The 24949-nt window shown below is 37.1% G+C and overlaps 1 protein-coding gene across 1 annotated transcript in view; it reads left to right on the top strand.

Annotated features, from left to right (window-relative positions):
• LOC311302516 (uncharacterized protein) overlaps nt 1–24949 on the top strand; it is a 197792-nt gene that overhangs the window by 160780 nt on the left and 12063 nt on the right. Inside the window, exons 15-16 of the mRNA XM_084428460.1 lie at nt 16644–16817; nt 24507–24680. Of these exons, the coding sequence (XP_084284586.1) occupies nt 16644–16817; nt 24507–24680 (348 nt within the window). The remainder of the gene's footprint in view (nt 1–16643; nt 16818–24506; nt 24681–24949) is intronic.

Below are 24949 nucleotides of genomic sequence, written 5' to 3'. Positions count from 1 at the left end.
GTGAATGTTTCTTCATTCAGAGTCAGTGGAGGAGATCAAACTCATCAGATTCTCCTGCAGCTTCATCATGGCTGATTCACAAGGATCCAGAGATGGAGATTGTTCTCCAGGATGCAGGTACTTTCAACAAACATTACATTACCATTACCCCCACACCTCCACCCCTCCACAGACACACACACACAAACAGATCAAAGACAGTTTACAGAAAAAATATGATTTTTTGCCTTTTTTTTTTTTTTTTTTTTACTAAAATGAAATATTCAGTAAAAAGATAATTGTTTCCTCAAAGTACTTTTTGATGCAGGATAAATGTATTCACAGTAATCTAAAGGATTAAACTGAATCTGTTCTCTGTTCCAGTTCAGTCCAGCAGAAGAGCTCAAACCCAGAGTCCAGCTGTGTGTCTATGAAGAGTAACCGCTCTATGGATCCGCCAATAACGTTTAAGAGTGGAGACAAACGGCCTGATCTCAGGTATATCATTTCTATAAAAGATGTGCTTATAGTACGACACTTTTGAATTAGAATCATCATTTTTCTCAGTCAGTCAGTCTAACACTAGCAATGACATCGAGTAAATGTAAGCTGAGATCTTTTCCACCTTTATATAATGGAGTAGGTGTAAAACTGAGTGGATTTTTTTAACTGCTGGTTCAGGGCCCGTATTTATCAAGCTTCTCAAAGTGTCATTTTAGTCTTAAAGGGTTAGTTCACCTAAAAATAAAAAACATGTCATTCCAAACCCGTAAGACTTTTGTTCATCTTCGGAACACAAATGAAGATATTTTTGATGAAACCTGAGAGTTTTCTGTCCCTCCACTGACTGCAACGTCATTGCAACTTTCAAGGCCCAGAAAAGTAGTAAAAACATTGTTAAAATAGTCCATGTGACTCCAGTGGTTGGTTTGATTCGTGGTTCATCATTGGTTGTTCGTTTAACGTTCTTTCTCAAGGTAGAAAAGCCAACAGCTTAAACGATGGCTCTTAGAAAGGCTCTTTTATTTGATCAAACTGCCAAAAAACCTTAAACAGCAAAACAAGAGAAAATTATTTTAATGCAAGCAATAAAAAAACTGCACACATCAGCTGTGGAATAAAAGAAAAGAAATGCACGATTAACTAGATTAAGGCATACTCCTGTCTTAATGTAAACCCAGTCCACCACCCACAAAGCTTTCACAAAGTTATTCTTGCCACTGTAACGTATGGCTTCCTAAAGACAAGTTTATGGGTAAATAAATGAATAAATAATAAAATAAAAAAATCAGGTCTCAACATTGTGTGTGTTTTAAATATAATTTATTCTGAATTCAATATTCTCATCACTGTTCAGTCAGCTTTGACATATATAAATCGGCATATTCATGATATTTTAACCTTTATAAAAGGCATTTTTCCCTCATCCCTAATCGATTCCCTAATCGCTTATTTCCCTAATCGCTTCCCTAATGCGTCATCTTTCAGTTAAAATTCTTAAATTTCATCAATAAATTAAAATAGAATAATAAGATGCTAAAGGGATGTTACCAATCAAATGAAACTGCATTAAATAATGTAATGAGATTATTTTAAATATTTTTTGAATATACAATTAAGAAATTTTGATAAGAATGATACTTTTAAACACGAAACTAAACCGCCAGTAGGAGGCGGCAGGAGACCGAGTCATTGAGTCATTTACTCAAACGATTCATTCAAACGGCTGATTCACTCAGGAATAAGGCAGTTGTAAATGAATAGGAATTCATTTAATCTTTGACTCAACCGATTCGTTCAAAACACTGAATCATTCAGGAATGAAACACAGTTGAGTTTTCCTTTGACATGCGCTGTGGTTCTTCTAGGATCTTTTTTTAAACTATTTTCGCTGCTGAAATAGAACAAAAAATGTCAATATTGTGTCTAAAATTCAAGTGACTTAATATTAATGACTTGTTTATTGAACTGCAATATGAAATCAGTGTCACATTTTCAATCGTGATGGTATTCAGTGCTCTTGGTCGTATGATGTTGATGTTACTGGACAAGCGTAAATGTTGAGCCTGTAATGCATATTAAAACATATTTTAAATATGATGTACTAATTTCATTATAGCACTCATCAGCCTGCAGCTTCCAAGACAATGTTTACTGTAAACAACACAGAGACAGAACAAAATTCATGCGTTTCGTTTAAAGACTTTTGTCCCCGATCGCCTTCCATTCGGGCGTACGCGCTCAGAGAAAGTGCATCATGTCAGAACAGAACGCTAATGAAATGTTTACCCGGCAAAGCTTTAAAGCACGAGCAAATAATGAACTTTTGTGATTGCGAATAAGTGCAGAGTCCTGTGAGTGTAACTCTAGCGCTGCGTTAACATGTGATGTGAGTTTTACAGTATTGGGACTGAGCACCAGAACTGCAGCTGATAGAATGTGATACTACCATATTTCTTCAAAAGCAGATCGTGGAGACATTAAATCATCCACGGTCAAAAATCGTGATATCGCATAAGCACAAGTATAAAACGACTGTTATCATGTCTGAAAACAAACACAAGTAACGGAGTTTACAAAACTGTATCGCACGCATTTATTCATCGCACAGACCAATCTTTCCGTAACTGTACAGCCCTGCAATGAGTATCACAATGTATTCTTTTGAAAATTATTTATTGAATGATTATTAGTGTTGAATGTAAACTCCTCTTAGGAATTTCACCATTCAATGGGAATTTATCTGAGCATATTCTTAAATAAGGAAATCTATTCAGTGATTGGTCCATGCCTATGTCATCATCCAAAATCCCGTTTGTGGCACAGCAAAGTGTTGTGAATCATCTCTAAGACTGACACTTAAGATTTAGTCCTACACTTCACTTACATTACGACTGAGATGCTTGATAACTAACTTCTAAGCACAGCTTTGAGCCAAGAGTTGTTTTACTCTTAAGTCCATTCTTAGCAGTGTTCTTGTGAGTAATTCTCAGAGGCTTGATAAATACGGGTTCAGATTTGTTGAAAGCTTCACGGTGTCTGGTCAGAACAGTGATGTTTCACAGCAAGAGTAGCGTTACTAGAGTACAGTAAGGTGGTTTATCTTTAAAGCTCAGCTAAACATTGGTCTCTTTAGTCGGTTGAGCCTTCGTCCTCCATTGTGCCTTTGAGAAGAGTCATGTGATCATGGTTGATGTTCATCTGAGTTGAATCATTCTATAATTCTATAGTTGATTTCAGTTTGTTTGCTTTGAATTCCTAATTCCTAATATTACCGGTTTTCTCAGTCGCTTTGGTACAATTGTTGAATCATGCTTAACATTTTTAAACCAGTGAGTTAATTTCTCAAAATAATTGTAATCAAAGTTTGAAACACAGTGCAAAACAGTTACAGACATTAAAGCAAAAGTACACAACATTTATGTGGTCTTTTATAAGTCTGTATTCTTTATATTTTACTTAGTTTTAAACCCAGTTCAGTCCAGCAGAAGAGCTCAAACCCAGAGTCCAGCTGTGTGTCTATGAAGAGTAACCGCTCTATGGATCCGCCACTAAACTTTAAGAGTGGAGACAAACGGCCTGATCTCAGGTATATCATTTCTATAAAAGATGTGCTTATTGTATTTTATTTGTATGAAATTGTCATTAATATACAGCAGTTTAATGAGTTACAATCTTGCTGGTTTGGGTCTATTAATGATCATCATTGTGCTCTTGTGTAAAGCTCTATGTGTTGTATTGTTAATACATTCACACACTGTAAAAGCTGTTGGTCTGTTACTCAGTTAATGACACAATTACATCAATATCAGTGTGTCTGATTCTTTACCCTCTTCATTCTGATTTAAGGTCAACTCTTCCATCCAGACCAGTTAAAAACAAAACTGTGTCCAAGCCTGTGATTCAACCACAAGACTTTAATGAAAGCATGTTTCCTGGTTTCAGGTAAAATTCAGGACTTTGTTGTTGTTTAATTTTAGGTGCTGCAATTCACATCACACATCACTCACACACATGATTAATGATTTACACATTTCAGAAACCTAATGATGTTCTGTGTCCCATAAATAGTGTTGTAATTTATGGCTATTTACTTCTCTGACTTGTGTAATAATGTGGTATTTTAATCTTACAGCCATGACTCTAATCCTGCTGAAGTCCTCAACACATTGAGATCAAATCTGAGACAGAAGTTTGAGTGTTTGTATGAGGGAATATCAAAGCGGGGAAACCCAACACTCCTGAATGAGATCTACACAGAGCTCTACATCACAGAGAGTGGAAGTGGAGAGATCAATAATGAGCATGAGGTGAGACAGATCGAGACACAGTCCAGGAGAGCAGAAACAGAGGACACACCGATCAAATGCACTGACATCTTTAGACCTTTACCTGGACAAGACAAACCCATCAGAACTGTGCTGACAAAGGGAGTCGCTGGCATTGGGAAAACAGTCTCTGTGCAGAAGCTCATCCTGGACTGGGCTGAAGGGAAAGAGAATCAGGACGTCCAGCTCATATTTCCACTCGCTTTCAGAGAGCTCAACTTGATGAAGGACAAAACACTCAGTCTTTCAGATCTTCTTCATCTCTTTTTCCCCGAAACTAAAGAAATGGACATATCCAGTGATGAGTATAAAGTGTTGTTCATCTTTGATGGTCTGGATGAGTGTCGTCTGTCTCTGACCTTTAAGAGCGATGTGAGGTTGTGTGATATATCTGAATCAGCCTCAGTGGACGAGCTGCTGAAGAACCTCATTGAGGGGAATCTGCTTCCCTCGTCTCTCATCTGGATCACCTCCAGACCAGCAGCAGCGGATCTCGTCCCCTCTGAGTGTGTCCATCGAGTGACAGAGGTACGAGGCTTCAGTGACACACAGAAGCAGGAATACTTCAGGAAGAGAATCAGTGATGAGAGTCTGGCCCGCAGGATCATCTCACACCTGAAGTCCTCGAGGAGCCTCTTTATTATGTGCCACATCCCAGTGTTCTGCTGGATCTCAGCCACTGTTCTAGAGGAGATGTTGAGGAAATCACGGAGAGGAGAGATTCCCAAGACTCTCACTCAGATGTACACACACTTCCTGCTCATTCAGACCAACATCAAACATGAGAAGGACTATGAGAAGAAAGTGAAAGATGAAGACATGATTGTCAAACTGGGGAAACTGGCTTATCGGCAGCTTGTGAAAGGCAACCTGATCTTCTATGAGGAAGACCTGAGCGAGTGTGGCATTGATGAGGCAGAAGCATCAGTTTACTCAGGATTGTGCACTCAGATCTTCAGAGAGGAGTTGGGCTTGTGTCAGGGGAAAGTCTTCAGCTTTGTTCATCTGAGCATTCAGGAACATCTAGCAGCTCTATATGTGCATCTCTCCTTTATCAACAATAACATCAATGTGTTTGACCAGATTACCAGACCAACTAATGGAGGCAGAGTTTCCCTATCGGATCTCCATCAGAGAGCTGTGGATGAGGCTTTACACAGTAAAAATGGGCATCTGGACCTTTTCCTTCGTTTCCTTCTGGGTCTGTCAGTGAAGTCTAACCAGAGTCTCTTACAAGAACTGAAGACACAGACAGCAAACAGCTCTCACAACAATAAGAGAACAGCTGACTATATTAAAGAAAAGATCAGTGAGAATCCCTCTCCAGATAAATACATCAATCTGTTTCACTGTCTGAATGAACTGGGTGATCTTTCTCTAGTGGACGAAGCTGAACCTCATACGAGCTCTAGAGGATTACGTGCTGTGAAACTCTCCTCGTCTCAGTGGTCAGCTTTAGTGTTTGTGTTGTTGTCCTCAGAGGAGACACTGCAGGTGTTTAACCTGAACATCTTAATTGGAGTCAGAGATGATCGGTAAGTAACACTGAGTGCAATCATTACAGTCTAAAACATTATGAACAAAGAGAAACTCAGAGATCAGAGGTGTTTAAATCACGGGGCACAGACTGATTTCTGGGATATTGTAGATCATTTGCGTGTGTTCCTCAAACCGTGGCTGTGTCCTAGTAAGACTGCATATCTCGACTGCCACGTCATCAAGCGCCTCTGAAGGCCGTCTCAGTTTGAAGGATGTTTTGAAGACAGACTTCATTTTGTGTCTTTAATTCAGCTCATTTTGAAGGATGCATCAAGTATATCCTTCGTGTTCTTCAATCTCCCACAATCCTTTGCACACATTCTAATTAATGTAAAAGAACTGATGGAAAACGAGTCGGCACTGAGTTTATCTGAGTTCATTATGAAATGTAAGACACAGATAATGTATTCGGAGATGAAGGCATACATGTTATCTTTTGTTTCTGTGTAAATGAATCACTGAACACTAAACTGACAATAATGTAAGACACTGGGAGACACAGACGGCTGTCAGTCACTGTATTGCATTCATAAAAAAGCCAGTTAATATAAAGATATTTAATAGGAAGTATTTTTCCTAAATGAAGTTTTAATATTATTATTATACAAGAGAAGTATTAAGAAAATAAATTAGATTAATGTCTCATCATCATTTTTCTTCATCACCAGTTGCTGACAATGATTCACATTTTGTGCGCATCATTTCCTGTGACAATAAAACTAATTATTAAATGAACAAGTATGTAAATAAGCAAGTAACAAGCAAACAAACTCGTGTGCTTAATTTCTAGGAATAATTTGCTGATGCAGGTACAAAAATACCCTTTTCTTGCCCCCCCGCCCGACTCGGGAGTTAAACGTCTCCATGGTGATAACCATAGCAACGGACAGGACAAACAAACCTGATGTGTCATAATAGTGTTGTAGTGTAAATGCAGACTAATAGCCCTGCCACAGCAACACTAACGAGAAGAAGAAGAGACTAATCAGTGACGGCTGAATACGAGGCTTCTACAGTTATAGATATAAAACCACTTTTTCACATGTCCTTTATAAAGCAGTGTTTCATTAAAACAATTATTTGAGGGTATTTAGGAAGGTATAATGTATTATTTACTTATGATATGAATTATTATTATTATTATATTATTATTAGTAGCATTAATAATTAACTTTAACTTTAATTAAGTTTAAATAATTTTTATTTTCAATTAGTGGCACACAGAACACAGCAGATGAAGTTCTCCAGAAGCTGATGCCTGTGGTTACAGCAACTAGATGCGCTTGGTAAGTAACACTGAGAACAAGCATCACTGTTAAAACATTATAACAGTTCTTACTTAAACATTATAAATTAATGGTTTAACAAAAAATATGAGTCACATTTAAGCTCTTACCTATCTGACCTGATTTGTGATCTACTTAACCAGTTTTTATGATATATGTGTGAGAAATTTATATTCAAATATATGCATTTGTAATGTATGCATATAAACATTTATATTTAATGTATGTAATGTATTCAATGTATTCCATTTGATCAGTTTCATATAATCTTTCTCCCTCACATAGAGACATAATCTCTTACAATAACAGTTAAACTTACTGATATATTGAATTCATTGTTTTAAAAAAGAGATATTGCACAAATTATAAACACAATCAAGAAAAGCAAAGATTTCTGTTTTGATCTGAGAGAGTGAAGAGTGTGTCATTGTTCTCTACAGGTTGTATGATTGTGGTGTGACAGATGAAGGTTGTGCTGCTCTGGCTTCAGCTCTGAGATCAAACCCCTCACACCTGAGAGATCTGGATCTGTCATATAATAATCTAGGAGACTCAGGAGTGAAGCTGTTTTCTGCTGTACTGGCGAATCCTCACTGTAAACTGGAGATACTGGGGTAAGATCATACGTTACTCTCACATGAAACTGTCACTAGGGGCGTTTACATTACAGATTTTTCGCAAAACTTTTTTAATGAGCGTTTGGTGTAGGTCTACTAGGCATAGAGATATCTGAACATCTTTGCCAAGCGCAAACCAGTACAGAAGTAGCCTAATCAATAATTAAAGTGCAAGCTGAGAAACTGAAGTGGATATGGAGAAAAGCTTCTTTATATGCCATTGCCTACATTTTAAACGGATGTCTGCCAATAGGCCTAAAACATTACATATATGGTTATTGTGACAGAGACTGGGACTCCAGGTTAATAAGATTCTGACTGAGTAGCAAGATATGAATTCAATTGTGATTCTGTGAGAATTCACAGATCCAGTTTCTCTTTTTTAATCTTCCCCTTAACATTTAAAGGAATCTACGTGTGTGTGTGTGTGTGTGTGTGTGTGTGTGTGTGTGTGTGTGTGTGTGTGTGTGTGCGCTCAAATATGGCTTCTGGAGAGCAAATGAAGGATAAAATATGAATTACTAAACAGACATTAATTAAGCAGTTCCCCATACTTTTAGAGTTACAACTAACAGCCACTAGATGGCAGCAGCGTATAAGAGATGAACTGACAGCTAGTAAATCTTTGAACATGGAGTGCTGATGATAATAAATGTAATATGTCAGGCTCACAATTTTTACAATTGAAGTGCTATAAAAGTTGTAGAAATGACAAATTCAATGTGCATTGTATTAAAGGTGCCATGTGTCAGAATTGAGGTAAAAATACACGCTACACGCATCAAAAGAATGAGAAGAAATAAGGGCGAAGATGTCATTAAAAAAATGACAAGTTATAGTGCTGCAGAGATATCAACCTGAATTAGCATTAGCATTACTAGCCACGGCCCGACAGGTGTCGTAATACCAGTTTCGGCCATGGGAGGCGGTATGCGGGCAACATAACCACCAGCCAAACATGCAATACACGAATAACTCGCACGGCTTGTGGGCGTACTTGAACCTGATGTCAATCGTGTGGAAAGTACAGGCCACTACTACATTCAAATAAAATATGATAAAAAAAGGAACAGAACCAGAGTAAACATTGGCACTGCTTTCCATCGCTGGAGACAACTAATGGACATGAAAGAGATGAGGTTCGACTCCGAACTTGCAACATTTCTTTTGGATGCTGTTAGTATTTCGTTAGAAGTTTGTTTTATATGTTTGTGTAGTTTTTTCGGGAAGTTATAACATAGAAATGTATCGAAGGCTGTTCGATAAACGTATATATAACGTACATAAATATAGTATTGTAATAGTACAGATATATAGCACAATCTCTATAGCTCTTTTCTTCTTGCCAACTACGTGACCTATATTATGTTTATTAAATGGCTTTCCTGAGGTAAATCTGACATAATTGTTCTCCAGCTGTTATTGACCTCTTCACGCTGATAAAAAACACTGATTGGTCGATATTATATATGAGGAATACATTTTGGTAAGTTGTAGCCTACTGTATCTTTCAACGGTGTTCGTGTTTTTTTTTACTATTAGTAGAGATGATCGGTTCACGTGCGCTAGGGATCTGTCGTGTAACATTTACAAGCGCCAAAACGGTATTTATTGTTTGAATTGCGTAATAAAATTGACAGAATCTGAGAGCTGAGATTTTTTTATATCATAACTAACCTGCTCTGTCTAGTCTGACGGTCTCCGTGTCCTCTTTGCTTCGCGATTTTTCTGTGCGTGAGAATATTGATGTGTGGCGTGAGAATATTGATGTGTGGCGTGAGAATATTGATGTGTGGCGTGAGAATATTGATGTGTGGCGTGAGAGCGTGTGAAAAGTGTCAATTGCGTGTGTCTCACGGTGAATGTGTGAGAGTTGGCAGCTCTGGTTACGTTGGCGATAGCTTGGTCAACATCAGCGAATGCTGTCTGTCAAATTAATGTAATTCAAACTAACAATAAAAATGTAATATGAACAAAACGAATATGAACATATTCACTGGTAAAGGTGAAGGGGAGTAGCTTGAAGATGTCATATTCATACTCTAGAGTAGACCAACTCACTCTCTGTATGGAGCTTAAAATATGACAATATGATTTGAATTTGAATTGTGTAAATTTGAATTATTTACAAGTGTAATCTAACAAAATTTAATTTTAGGTGGTAGTTTAAATAGTTCTGAATTTGATTTTTTTAAACGAATATTGAACATTTGAAATTTAACAAATTGAAATGTTTTTATGGCTGAATTTTATAGACATGTATTTTCAAACAGCTAGTTTTTTTGTTCTGAATTCATATACTGCAAATATTCAGTTAAAAAAAAAAACAGATTCAAGTTTTCAAGATGAAGAAATTCGGAACTTCAAATTCAGTTTTTTTTTAATTCAAGTTCAAAAATTCAAGTTCAAAAATTCAGATCTTACAGAAAGTAGGTCACAGGTAGGGTGACCAGACGTCCCGAAAAATTCGGGACAGTCCCGAAATCTAAGCCGTTGTCCCGAATCCCGAATCCGGCCCTAATTGTCCCGAAAATTATACTAAAGCAAATTCTTGAGTAGTTATTGTCTGATAAAACATTAAAAACTGTCCGTGGAGGTTGAATCGTCCTGCAGTCAGCCCCCGCCGGCTGCTCATTGGCTGCAGCATCTTTTTTTCCTTTTTTTTAAAGTTCTACAAAGATACTGTTGGCGCGAATTTAAATGCATTGATAAGCGAGCGCAAGTTGCCGCAGCCGTGAGGACAGTGAATGTGCAGGCATCCAGTCATAAAGGAGTGATTGATTGGTCGCGGCACTGTGTGCAAAACAAGTAATAAAAACTCAGTGAGTGTTTTAGCGCAATTTTCTCACGTCATGGGATCACAACAATAAGAGATAGTAAATGAAAGAGAAAATAAGTTGCTCGAGAATATAACTTTCTCTAGAAATTCAAATGAACTTTCTGAAATCAAATCAGCAATGGATAATAAAAAAGGCACAATCACTTGACTAGATGAACATCATTTTTTTTATTAGCTCATTATTTTTTACATCTTGTGTTCACTCAATATCCTCGATTTTCTCTGTATCAGCTTCCTTTTCTGCTTTGTCCTCTTCAGATTCTTCCTTCTTTTCTGCTTGACTATTGGCTTGTGACTTTGTAAACTCTTCTTCTGCTTTCGAGATATTTGCCAAAACATCCTCTGAAAGCCACGAGTCATCGTAGAAATCAGATACGCCTGATGAGGAAGCCGTTGGTGTGGATGTCGCCATCTTTTGTCGCTTTGCTGAACGTTCTTCCATTTATTTTGCAACAACCTCTTGTCGTTTTCTCATATATTCTTGCTCCTTCTCCAAATCTTGATCGATACCTTCATTGATTTCTTGCCGTAATTCAGTGGAATTAATTGTGCTCATGACTCTTGTGAATACCTTCCTTACGTATTTCTGTGGAACAATAGTTTTATAGGTGAAAAGGCAATATTTTTCTTATTTCCCTTCATATAAAGTTTTAATTAATTTTTGAAGCATAAAGGAAATATTTTTGATCAATTCTTTTTTTCTAATATTATTGTAAATGTTAGAAGCTATCCATTGCAATTTGTTTCAACTCGATAGCTATTATGGTTGCTGAGAAATTTGCAAAAAACTGAATTTTTTCTGGAATTTCCAGGAAATCCAAAATCTTTTCCAGGATTTTTTTTGTGCGTTCCCGAGATTAGACCTTCCTTAACATAATGCCGAAAACCCGAAGTCTCTAGGTGGTCTGGTTGAGGAGTAGATAGAAGTGCAAGATTGGTGCGCACAGACAGAACAGAACAGAAATCATGAGTTGTTAATCGCAATTTTGTCCGGTGGAAAATTGCACTAAAAATACTTCAGCCTAATGTCTGATGTTGGGTTACAAAAAGCAAATCATCTACACAATTATTTAGTTTTCATATTTAATGACCGACAATTTCGTCATAATAATAATTTGGCATAAGGTTTATTAGCATTAGGCTAGCCTGAAATGTCTGATTTACGCACTGTTACAACAGTCTTTTTTTTTTTTTTTGTCACAATGACATTTGAGTTCATGATTTTAATGTTGTTTTTTTGTGGCAGACTAAAGATTAATGACAGACTGTTGATCTTTGAATAAAAATATGTTTGGTTCAGGTTTGAAAATTCATTTTATTATAGGCTATGTAGTCTAATATCATAGTAGGACTACCCCAAAACCTCCCCAAACAACATCCAGAATGGGTGTCTAGGTGCACTGGAACAGTCCTTCCTAAAACGCATTAAACTTTCATTTACAAAGACGTGAAACTCACCGAGTGGTCAGGGGTGTTCACTGATATGCTCATACAAAAATCGCTGCAAAATATGCTTAACAAAAATATGACCACTTTCAAAAATAAAAGCTTTGATGTGACCATTTTGTCGTATTTTTTGTGTTAATGGAATTAAACTAAAACCTTTTATTTCTATTGATTTGATGTTTTGTTGAGAAATTAAATATTTGACAGATTCTTCTAAAAAAGGCTGAAAAAATATTTCACTTAAATATTACAGATTAAAACACGAAAGAAACCGTGCTGAGTTTCAGCTCATTGTGGCGCGCTCCAAACATCTATAAAGGAAACAGAGACATTACGTTTGTTTCTGTTATTTTACAAAATCTGAATATCTTTTGTAAATGTATGAATTATGTCTTGCTTTTATTTGTATGAGCATAAATTACAGAGTAAGAGTTTACTCTCTTGGCAGGAATAAATCCAGTGGTCGCGCCGCCGCCTCTGAATAAAATACAGTCAAACATATAAAATGTTCCAGCGCTCAATCTGAATAGTCTGTAATATAATCTGTGGCGTTCAGCGTGTCCACCGCCTCACTGCGCTGTTATATGGGGAAGATGATATTTTATGTCAGTAATGCCGAGTACAAAGCTTAGCCTACATAATAGGCCTAATGGTTCAGCTTGATTCACAAATCATGAAACATCTGGATTCGTGCCGAATGAGGAATGTAGGCTTTTTTCATTTAAATTAATTCGTTTGGCATCTTATTTAGTTTTATTTAAATAAAAAACCTGTTCCTCGCCTTGAATATATATATCCATAGAAGCTGGCATGGCATTAAACAAAGAAAAGAAAAGAGAAATATTATTATTAGTAGTAGGAGTATTATAGCCTAAATATTATTATTATTATTATTATAAACTAGGCTACAATAAAAAGTCAAACAAAATAACGTTATTAATCTGTATTTGTTCTAAACAAGAATATGTGCCAGAGAGAGTTTAACACATCGCTGCACATTATTGTCTTCAGTGCCGCTATAACTGAGAGAGAAACAGGACTGCCCCCTACTGGTGATGTACGGCATGTGCCAGAGAACTTCACCACGGCCGAATCGCCCAATCCCTTTCCCTGTGATTCTTAATGGACACATCTGCACAACTTTTGATTTCAAACATGTATTAATAAATGTTGAAATGAACATCAACTAAGATTAATAACTGTTGTAGAAGACTCTGTCATGGTTCGTTCATGTTAACTAATGTAGTGAACTAGTGTGTAACAAATGAAACCTTATTGTAGTGTAAGCAAATAATCATCTCTGTGAGTCCATGAAATGCAAGTGGATTCAGAAACCACACAAAGTGAACATGACGGTAATCCATAAACCCCAGCTGATGAATCAGTGCTTCTGAAGTGAAACAAATATTTCAAACTTTTCACAATATAAGCCTTTGCTTCCGGCCAACACACACACATTCAGGAGTTCATGTTTGTCTTAAACGTCAGCACGTTCTGAAGCGTGATATAAGCGAACTGTGAAACTCACAGGAATGCCGCTCATCTTCCGCATCACTTCTGGTGTGAGCTTCAGAACGCACTTGTGTCGCTTCACGCCGATATCATTAACCCGTGTGCGACCATTGGCTGGAAGTGAGTGTTTATAACACTCTTATGGAAAATGAAACAAAGTGAACATGACGGTAATACAAAAAGAAAATATATCCATATATCTGGATCTGAAGTCTCTTCTGCTCACCAAGGCTGCATTTATTGGATTAAAAATACAAAAGAACAGTAATGTTATTAAATATCAAGACAATTTAAGATAACTGTTTTTTTATTTTAATATATTTTCAAATGTACTTTATTCCTGTGATCAAAGCTGAATCTCAGCATCATTACTCCAGTCTTCAGTGTCACATGATCCTTCAGAAATCATTCTGATATGATGATTTGATGCTCAAGAAACATTCATTATTATTATTATCAATGTTGAAAACAGTCGTGTACAATTTTCTTTCAGGATTCTTTGATGAATAGAAAGTTACACTTTACTATATATTCACGTAGAAAAGAGCTGTTTTACATTGGAATAATATTTCACAATATTACTGTTATTATTAATGAAATAAATGCAGCAGAAGAGACTTCTTTTTAAAACCTTAAAGATATTAGCGATCCCGCACGTTTGGCTGGTAGTGTATCTGCATGTGTTGCTCTGGAATCATCATTCGTCTCCACAACTGCATAATTACACCAGTTGTCTGTAATATGATGGTATTGTATTATACAATAAGCGAGTACATCATGAATGGCTTTTTTCAAAGCGTGTTTTTGTCCTATCCTGAATCACTACGGTAAGCCTGTAATAAGCGTTTAGACTCGGACTACTTTACAGCGGTCGGGTCGCACCGCGGCGGAGTAACGTTAGCCCAGCGCCTGCGGGACTCACCGCGTCAGAGACATAAACAGAGAGAAGTTTATTAACTGATAGAGCGCTGATTCATCCAGTAGTGAAACAAGTGAAGTCTTTATGAATCAATCATTCAAACCCATTTTAAAAATAGTATGTTTCACCTGTCTGGATCTTACATGTGTGTTCAAGCATATTCTCCCCTTTCTGAGAGGGTGTTCTCCACTGCTGGAGACACTGTAAGCTATAGGAGAGTCCCACATTCTCCAAGAGGATGCTGAAATGTTTATTTTCCTTATTTTTGCAAAAGTTTGTTGACATTACCAGTCTGTTAAACTCATTTGACAAGTATAAGAAATAAACACACACAGGATTGTGCATTTTCCCCTTACTGCTGTGTTTTATTAGTTGTTTTAATCATTTTATTGAATGGGAACCGGAACCGGAAAATGTCTTATGATTCCCAACCCGCTGTTCCCAATAAGCTGTTTGATGACGACTCTCTCTGGGTCAGCGGCAGCGCCAACACAGATTTACAATATCGCAAAATTATTTAGTCAAAGGTTTAATAGACAGACGAATCTGAAGAAGATGGTGTGTGTGTTTGAATGGAGATCCCAGTAAAGATGAATCGTGCAGCTCTACTGTCTTATCTCTCTCTCAGCATATGAGCAGCGCGAGGGCTTTCAGTGCTTTCAGTCTCACGGCTCTTCCACACGTCCACTTGACATGGATATTACGACACTCAACACTCATATGCTGCGTTCATGTCATCTCGTAAAGATTGTCACATATAACAACAATCATTATAATAATAATTTTAATAGGTACTCAAAGCCCTTTACAAGGAAGGGGGAATCTCCTCAACCACCACCAATAATGCAACGGCAGCCATATTGCGCCAGAACGCCCACCACACACCAGCTTACTGGTGGAGAGGAGACAGTGATGAAGCCAATCAGTATATGGGGATGATTAGGAGGCCATGATGGACAGAGGCCAAGGGGCAAATTTGGCCAGGATGCCGGGGTTACACCCCTACTCTTTTTCGAAGGACATCCTGGGATTTTTAATGACCACAGAGAGTCAGGACCTCGGTTTAATGTCTCATCCGAAGGACGGGTTATTATCTACAAGCATAGCGATTATTATTTAAGAAAATAAAGGACTAAATATGAAAGTTTATTAAATGAACTAAAATTATACATTTATAACTATACAAATAATGACACACTGCATACAGTACAACACCATTCTCTGATCAGATCTTTGAAATCAAGCCGTCGTGCTCAATCGTGTTTAATAGACAGCATGACCAGACCATTCAGTCTTTCCTGAGACAGTCTTCACTAAAACATTGACAGGATCATTGAATCAGTGATTTGAACTCGGTAAACTAAATCAGTTCTGTTCATGAATGAATCATCTAGACTGGTTTATTAACGGGTTTCTCCTATTCACGGCAATGAACCGACTCAAATGATTCATTCACGAATCGGACATCATTACAAATGTATATCTATGACTAGAACGACATCGTAAATGTTGATCGATTCCTCACAGAAATCGGCTCCAAGTCTTCAGAAAGCCTAAATATATTCATCACTGGACTAGTTTTATTGTCACTTGGTGATTTTCCGTTTCTGCCCTGCGTCGTTTCTGAATAACCCGCGAACAAACACACACACACACACACACACACACACACACACACAAAAACACAAACAGACACACACACACAGACACACACACACACACACACACACACACACACACACACACACACAGACACACAAAAACACAAACAGACACACAAACACACACACACACACACACACACACACACACACACACACAGACAGACAGACAGACACACACACACAAAAACACACACACACACACACACACACACACACACAGACACACAAAAACACAAACAGACACACACACACACGTTCCTTAAAATGCTTACAAATACATTAAGCACACACACACACACGTTGGGTTTACATGTTTTATGGGAACTTTCCATAGAAATAATGATTTTTATACTCTACAAACTCTATAATCAATCCCCTAATCCTAACTGATGAATTTTCACAATATGAACTAATGAGTATTTGTATATATTTCATATTGACAGCATTATGTTATTTTTTAAGTGTCATGTTTATCTCTGGATATAGGCTTAATGTGTGTCATTGTTCTCTACAGGTTGAGTGTGTGTGGTGTGACAGATGAAGGTTGTGCTGCTCTGGCTTCAGCTCTGAGATCAAACCCCTCACACCTGAGAGATCTGGATCTGTCTGGGAATAAACTAGGAGACTCAGGAGTGAAGCTGTTTTCTGCTGGACTGGCGAATCCTCACTGTAAACTGGAGACACTGGGGTAAGATCATACGTTACTCTCACATGAAACTGTCACTAGGGGCGTTTCCATTACAGATTTGCGCAAAACTTTTGCGTTCTTTTTTTCTTCTTCTAAATGTTGACAAAAAGCTGTTGCGAAATGACGGTGTTTCCATTAACTGATGTTATGCGACTAAAACTTCATTGTTTCCTCTCGCGATCAGTAAAATCATTCCAAAAATCATGTTAACGGACGTTGGTAGGATTATGTATATCCCAGCCACTGCACTGGCCATTATTATTAATGGAAGGAGATGTGTGTGTGTTTCCAAGCATTAATGGTGAGGAACGACCCTTATTATACTTGTGAGCGGCACATATGAGGAGTTTCTTGGTGTTTCTCCCTCAGTTCTGCTTCAAGGTCTTGATTGTGGCATTTATTTGAGGTTTAGAATCCATTATTCCTGTAATTCTTTTGCCTTTTATGAATTTAATAAAGAGCTCTGTCTCGTCTTCTGTCCAAACACACTGCGTCGTCTACGTCAGGTGACTGTAAATGCACAAACACTGTTTCCATTGCAGTTTTGCGAAATATTTCTTGTTTGAATGGCCTGAAAAACCTCCTCATGTGAGTGTAGAAACTTTTTTTCCATAAATGGGAGTTTTTGTGAAATTGACGTGTTTCCATTGGGCGTATTTTCAATTAGCAATTTCAATTTGCGCAATTTGAAGGGTAATGGAAACGCGGCTACTGTGAATTCATAAAATATAATCAAAATGGAATAAAATGCAGGGAAATAACTACTATTTTATTAATTACAAGCAAAGCTATTAAAACAACATGATCAAATTCATCAAATTATTTTTATGTCTGTTCATATGATGTAAGAGAATTCATATTTGTAAAGCGTTTGCTCTATTTATCAAAACGACTCCATCTACACCTGGTCACATAAATGTGTTTTTGCAAAACGGATTTAAATCCGATCTTCAGTTCCCGCGCTATATGCAGATTTAATGGAGGGCACGTCACCGAAAGCAACAGATATGAGCTGCATTTTTGAGCTGCACGAGAGGACGTGCCGGACTCGTTCGTTGCCCTGGAAGGTTTCTCTCAGGTACGCTCTGATAGGAACGACAACTCAGGCAAGAGCAAAGGGGGCGGTATTTGTGTTTACGTGAACCAAAAGTGGTGCTCGCAATTCTCCGTGAGAGAGCGGCTCTGTGACTCCGACATAGAACTGGTATGTGTAAGCCTTAGGCCTTTTTATCTTCCATGCGAATTCGGGAACATTTTAATATGTACTGTTTATATTCCACCTAGTGGGAATGCTGCAAATGCAGCTAAACTTACAGCAGACTGTGTTCATAGACAATTAAGTCGTACCCCTGAAGCACCTTGTTTCATTTTAGGGGATTTTAATCATTGTAAACTTGACGCTGTGTTGCCTGGATTTGATCAATATGTGGACTGTAATACGAGAGGCAAAAACATCTTGGACAAATGTTATGGGAATGTTAAGAATGCCTATACAGCTAAGGTTAAATTGCCATTAGGCTCCTCTGATCATAATGCTGTCCATTTAATTCCGACATATAAGTCCATGCTTAGGAGCAGTAAACCACAAACTAAAACTGTATATGTGTGGAATGATGATGGAATTGAAACGTTAAAAGGATGCTTCTCTTGCACTGACTGGAACGTCTCTCAAAGTTTGGATCTAGAGGAGGCCGTAGAGACTATGACAGATTATATACTTTTCTGTAAAGATAATGTGTTAGACCAAAAAATAATAACTATATATCCAAACAATAAATCTTATATCTCTAAGGAAATTAAGGAGTGCATAGTACAGAAAAAAATGGCTTTTAGGAGAGGAGACCTTGCAGCTATGAAAGATGTACAGAAGGAACTGAATTATAAACTAAGGAAAGCTAGGAGAAAGGAGAGGGAGAAATTTGAGGCCCATTGTTTGACTATGAATACCAAAGAATTATGGGATTCTATGAAATATATGACAAACATGACAAAAGATCTATCAATGTGATAGATGAGATGTGAGATCTATTAATGTGATTTGCAAAGGCAAATGAGCTGAATGACTTTTATTGTAGATTTGATGTAAGAGACTTCTCACAGGAGCAGGCAAATGCACTGGATGCCTTGTCTATATCGGATAATCCTAAAACAATTATTGACCAGAACATGGTGGAGAGACTGTTTTCACAGGTCTGTCCTAACAAGGCTTCTGGGCCGGACGGCATCTCTGGGCGGTTACTAAAATCTTGTAGTAGAGAGCTGGCCGAAGCCTGGTGCCCTATTTTTCAGAAATCTATAGACACGCATACAGTTCCCTCTATGTGGAAGAGCTCCACTATTATCCCTGTCCCAGAAAAGGCTAGCTGTGAGGAGAATAATGATTATCGTCCAGTAGCACTTCCTTCAATAATAATGAAGTGTTTGGAGAAAATTATGATTAATTTTGTAAAAACAGACGTGAGTGGTCTATCAGACCCATTTCAGTTTGCTTATAGGAGCAATAGAAGTACAGATGATGCTGTTATAGCTATAACACATTTCATAAATAGGCATCTAGAGGATCCTAGCTCGTATGCACGTCTTTTATTTGTAGATTTTAGCTCAGCTTTTAATATGTTGGAACCACATCTTTTAATTGCAAGGCTGAATGATTTAAAAGTCAATCCATCTATTATAAAATGGTATTATTCTTTTTTGACCAATCGCAGGCTATATTGTAGATATATGTCGCACTGTACAGCCTAGGGATGCACCGATCCGATACTCAGTATCGGTATCGGCTCCGATACTGCCATTTTTGGCGGATCGGGTATCGGTCAGACAAGGCCGATCCAAATCCGATATTGTGCGTATACTATTCAGTGTTATTGTTAAGCCCCACAAAAGGCACACAAACATTATAAAGCACCATAAGTTTTCGTGCACAATATTATAAGTGTTCTGAAGCCATTATATAGTATAATGTGAGATATAAATTAATATTTAAGTCGTTAAATTCAAGATCACGTAAACGTTTCCCTCAGCTGCGGCTGTCGATCATTCTTCATTCAAACAGCGCGTCGCGTTCGGTTACAACAGTTAACACAATGAAACTCTCTCCAAGATGATTCAGTGTTACTATTATTATACTTGATCTGTAGATAAAGGTCTATGGTTTCGCATAAAACAACTTTATCTTGCTGGACTTTATTGCTGTACCTTAATCATGTTACTTTCTACCGGGTGTCTGTTAGATCACAACACTGGAGTAAAGTCAGAGCACTATTTGTTCTTCACACGCACAGTAACTGAAATTTAAAACTGTTAAAAGAAAATGCTGAATAGACTATTGCATAGATAGATACTGTACAATACACTACGCATCAATATGTATTTTCTTTGTGCTATAAACTTTTCAATGCGGACTCGACGCGCTGCACGCTGTGACTCATGTTGCTTCAAGCGCATCATTCTGCGCTCGGGATGCGCATAAGCGCTTTGTGCCGCTCTGTATTGGAGCCTTTCATATCATAATACAGTGACGCAATGAAACAATATCAATAGCCGTTCTTGTTCTGTCCTATCTATTATGTAGCTACCTCATTAAACAGCTGTGCTGTACATTTAAAAAATGTCTCAATTTTATTGTAGGCTATAAAATAATTTATATTTTTTATTTTTGTTGTTGTTTTTCATGAATGTATTTTACAACAATACAAAGAGCAATGTGTAAAGTTTTACCAGATTTAGTGTTACACTTATTGTCTCTAATTTGTTCCGCACTAAACATTTTTTTTTTCACAAAATGTTCAAATTTTATACAATTATTGTGCACTCGTAATTTTTCTAGACTAAATTTTACTGCTGAATTATCCATTAATCTAGTTTATAATAGCATTTATGTCAGATTATGATCATATTTTTTGTTGTTGTTTTTCTTTTTTCAGTTCTTATCAGTTCAACACAGAGTTATAGAAATTCTACGTGATTAAAAAAAAAAACGCGCTGGTATCGGTACGGATCGGTATCGGCCGATACTCAGAATTTTTGGTATCGGATCGGATCGGTTCTGAAAAAATGGTATCGTTGCATCCCTAGTACAGCCCTGTACAGGACCCTTTAATGAGCGTTTGGTGTAGGTCTACTAGGCATAGAGATATCTGAACATCTTTGCCAAGCGCAAACCAGTACAGAAGTAGCCTAATCAATAATTAAAGTGCAAGCTGAGAAACTGAAGTGGATATGGAGAAAAGCTTCTTTATATGCCATTGCCTACATTTTAAACGGATGTCTGCCAATAGGCCTAAAACATTACATATATGGTTATTGTGACAGAGACTGGGACTCCAGGTTAATAAGATTCTGACTGAGTAGCAAGATATGAATTCAATTGTGATTCTGTGAGAATTCACAGATCCAGTTTCTCTTTTTCAATCTTCCTCTTAACATTTAAAGGAATCTACATGTGTGTGTGTGTGTGTGTGTGTGTGTGTGTGTGTGTGTGTGTGTGTGTGTGTGTGTGTTCAAATATGGCTTCTGGAGAGCAAATGAAGGATAAAATATGAATTACTAAACAGACATTAATTAAGCAGTTCCCCATACTTTTAGAGTTACAACTAACAGCCACTAGACGGCAGCAGCGTATAAGAGATGAACTGACAGCTAGTAAATCTTTGAACATGGAGTGCTGATGATAATAAATGTAATATGTCAGGCTCACAATTTTTACAATTGAAGTGCTATAAAAGTTGTAGAAATGACAAATTCAATCTGCATTGTATTAAACAAATCTTTATTGATATGCAAATAGACAATAGACATCCAGCAAAAGAAAAATGGCAAGTGTTTATTTCTCCATGGCACATGCATTTTGTTTCTTTATATGCAGCCCAATGTTATCCAATGAGTTGTTTGCATTATTTAGGTATTTTATTTTAATTGTATTACATTTTTGGTAACACTTTACAATAAGGTCTCATTTGTTAATGCATTAACTAACATGAACTAACAGAGAGCAATAGCCTTTATTAATGTTAGTTAATAAAATATTAGTGTTCATGTTAGTTCACAGTGCATGTTAACAGATACAACTTTGGATCTTAAAAATGTCTTATAAAATGTTGAGCTTAACATTAACTAAGATTAATAAATGCTGTAGAATATTGTTCATTAATTGTTGGTTCATGTTAACTAATGCTAACAAAATGAAACCTTAGCCCATTATAAAGTGTTACCATTTTTTAATAAAGAAAGTTGGCCACAGGAGTTTAAAATTAATTTTAAAAATTAAGGAATCGTTCCTGTAGCTCAAACAGTAGAGTGATGCGCTTGCAACGCCAAGGTCATGAGTTCGATTCCCAGGGAAAGCAAGAACTGATAGGAATGTAAATGTGTGTCTTGAAATGCAATGTAAGTCGCTTTGGATAAAAGCATCTGCCAAATGCATAAATGTAAATGTGAGTTTGAACAAATAAAATTTTTATGGTCAGTTGAAACTAAAAATGAAATTAAACTAAAACCTTTTTTATTTCTATTTATTTAATGTTTTGTTGGGAAAATAAATATTAGACAGATTCTTCTAAAAAAGGCTGAAATATATTTCACTAAAATATTACAGATAGTTAGTGTAGGTCTGTGTTATGTATACTGATTGACTTTATGATTAGTTAAATCTGTTTTGCACATGCATCGCCACAGAGTTAACCATTTCAGACAGTACCGGACATCCTCTGTCTCGTTCACTTCACGTCTGTGAGCGTTACGCACAGCTCAGTGTGGCCCAGGCACGGCACCTGGATTCCAGTTTTGGATGGGCCAGACCAATTGTGGGTGGGCCTTAAATTAAAAACGTTAAATAAAAAAATAAAAACGTTATCCAATCACTGCTTAACCTAATAAAAAATATTGACTAATATAGCCTACTGTTATATTATCTGTGCGTATACATAATTTGAATAGCTTGATGCTCTTTAAATATTTTGTTGCATTGTTAAAAGTTTCGGTGCATAGGACAGACCTATCCGCGATCGCTCTCCATGGTGTGTGTGTGTGTGTGTGTGTGTGTGTGTGTGTGTTCGCTCTCTATGGTTCTGACCAAAGAAGAGCGCTTTGGAATCTCCATTACGCATCATACCTGGGCTGCATTTTCCGATAACATTAGCGCGCTACAAAGACTCTTAAGGTATAACTTAACTAAAGGTATACTACCACTAAAGGAATATCATTGCTAGGCGTCTTCAGGGCTATCATCCACTCGCGAGGCAGAGGTGCTGAAAGGTAGAGGCGCTGGCGCCCTCCTAGCAACGGCCCTGTTTTTGGTAAAACATGAAACATCTGGATTCGTGCCGAATGAGGAATGTAGGCTTTTTCACTTTAATTAATTCGTTTGGCATCTTATTTAGTTTTTTATTTAAATAAAAAACCTGTTCTTCACCTTTAATATATATCCATAGAAGCTGGCATGGCATTAAACAAAGAAAAGAAAAGAGAGATATTATTATTAGTAGTAGTATTATAGCCTAAATATTATTATTATTATTATTATAAACTAGGGTACAAAAAAAGTAAAACAAAATAACGTTATTAATCTGTATTTGTTCTAATCAAACCGGTTTCTGAACGTTTATAATACAGAAGAAACGCAGGATCAGAAACGTTAAAATAGGACTGGTTCTGCTCGAGTGAACCGGGGGATTTTATTCATTTATTCATTTTTACAGATCGTACTTTTAAGTGGCCAATGAATGAACAATATTATTAATTATTTTAATATGTCTGAAAAGTTAATATCTTTGGCAAAGATAGACATTAAAATGCAATATCATTTTATGTTAGACTGACATAAGTCACATTTTCGTCATTGCGTCCTTGCAAAAGATCTTTTATATGTTATTTAAATGTCAAAGAAATGAATTCACAGTGTAATAATTCCACAATGTGGGAATTAGGGTTGATAAAATGGGACGGGATATTTGCACTTGTAAGTTCACTAAAAAGTTATTGTAACACTCTTTTATGCTACAAACGCCCATGACAAGCATGTAAGAACCATTGATCACTGAATCATTAATATTTTATTTCTATTTGAGCTGTCCATAAACAATATATTCTACTTAAAAATGTGTTTCTCACACGTTTATGAGCTCGGCCGCTTGCTGTCAATACGCACCAGAGAGAGTTTAACACATCGCTGCACATTATTGTCTTCAGTGCCGCTATAACTGAGAGAGAAACAGGACTGCCCCCTACTGGTGATGTACGGCATGTGCCAGAGAACTTCACCACGGCCGAATCGCCCAATCCCTTTCCCTGTGATTCTTAATGGACACATCTGCACAACTTCTGCTGGACCCTTAGAATCGTCCCAATCCTCCCCTGCTAACACACACACACACACACACACACACAAAAACACAAACAGACACACACACAAACAGACACACACGTTCCTTAAAATGCTTACAAATACATTAAGCACACACACACACACACACACGTTGGGTTTACATGTTTTATGGGGACTTTCCATAGAAATAATTATTTTTATACTCTACAAACTCTATAATCAATCCCCTAATCCTAACTGATGAATTTTCACAATGTGAACTAATGAGTATTTGTATATATTTCATATTGACAGCATTATGTTATTTTTTAAGTGTCATGTTTATCTCTGGATATAGGCTTAATGTGTGTCATTGTTCTCTACAGGTTGATGAGGTGTGGTGTGACAGATGAAGGTTGTGCTGCTCTGGCTTCAGCTCTGAGATCAAACCCCTCACACCTGAGAGATCTGAATCTGTCTGTGAATAATCTAGGAGACTCAGGAGTGAAGCTGTTTTCTGCTGTACTGGCGAATCCTCACTGTAAACTGGAGAAACTGTGGTAAGATCATACGTTACTCTCACATGAAACTGTCACTAGGGGCGTTTCCATTACAGATTTGCGCAAAACTTTTGTGTTCTTTTTTTCTTCTTCTAAATGTTGACAAAAAGCTGTTGTGAAATGACGGTGTTTCCATTAACTGATGTTATGCGACTAAAACTTCATTGTTTCCTCTCGCGATCAGTAAAATCATTCCAAAAATCATGTTAACGGACGTTGGTAGGATTATGTATATCCCAGCCACTGCACTGGCCATTATTATTAATGGA

This window comes from Rutilus rutilus, assembly GCF_951802725.1.
Source record: "Rutilus rutilus genome assembly, chromosome: 13".
Lineage (NCBI taxonomy): Eukaryota > Metazoa > Chordata > Actinopteri > Cypriniformes > Leuciscidae > Rutilus > Rutilus rutilus.
The sequence above is the reverse complement of the archived record's forward strand: the minus strand, read 5'-3'. Positions and strand labels throughout refer to the sequence as shown.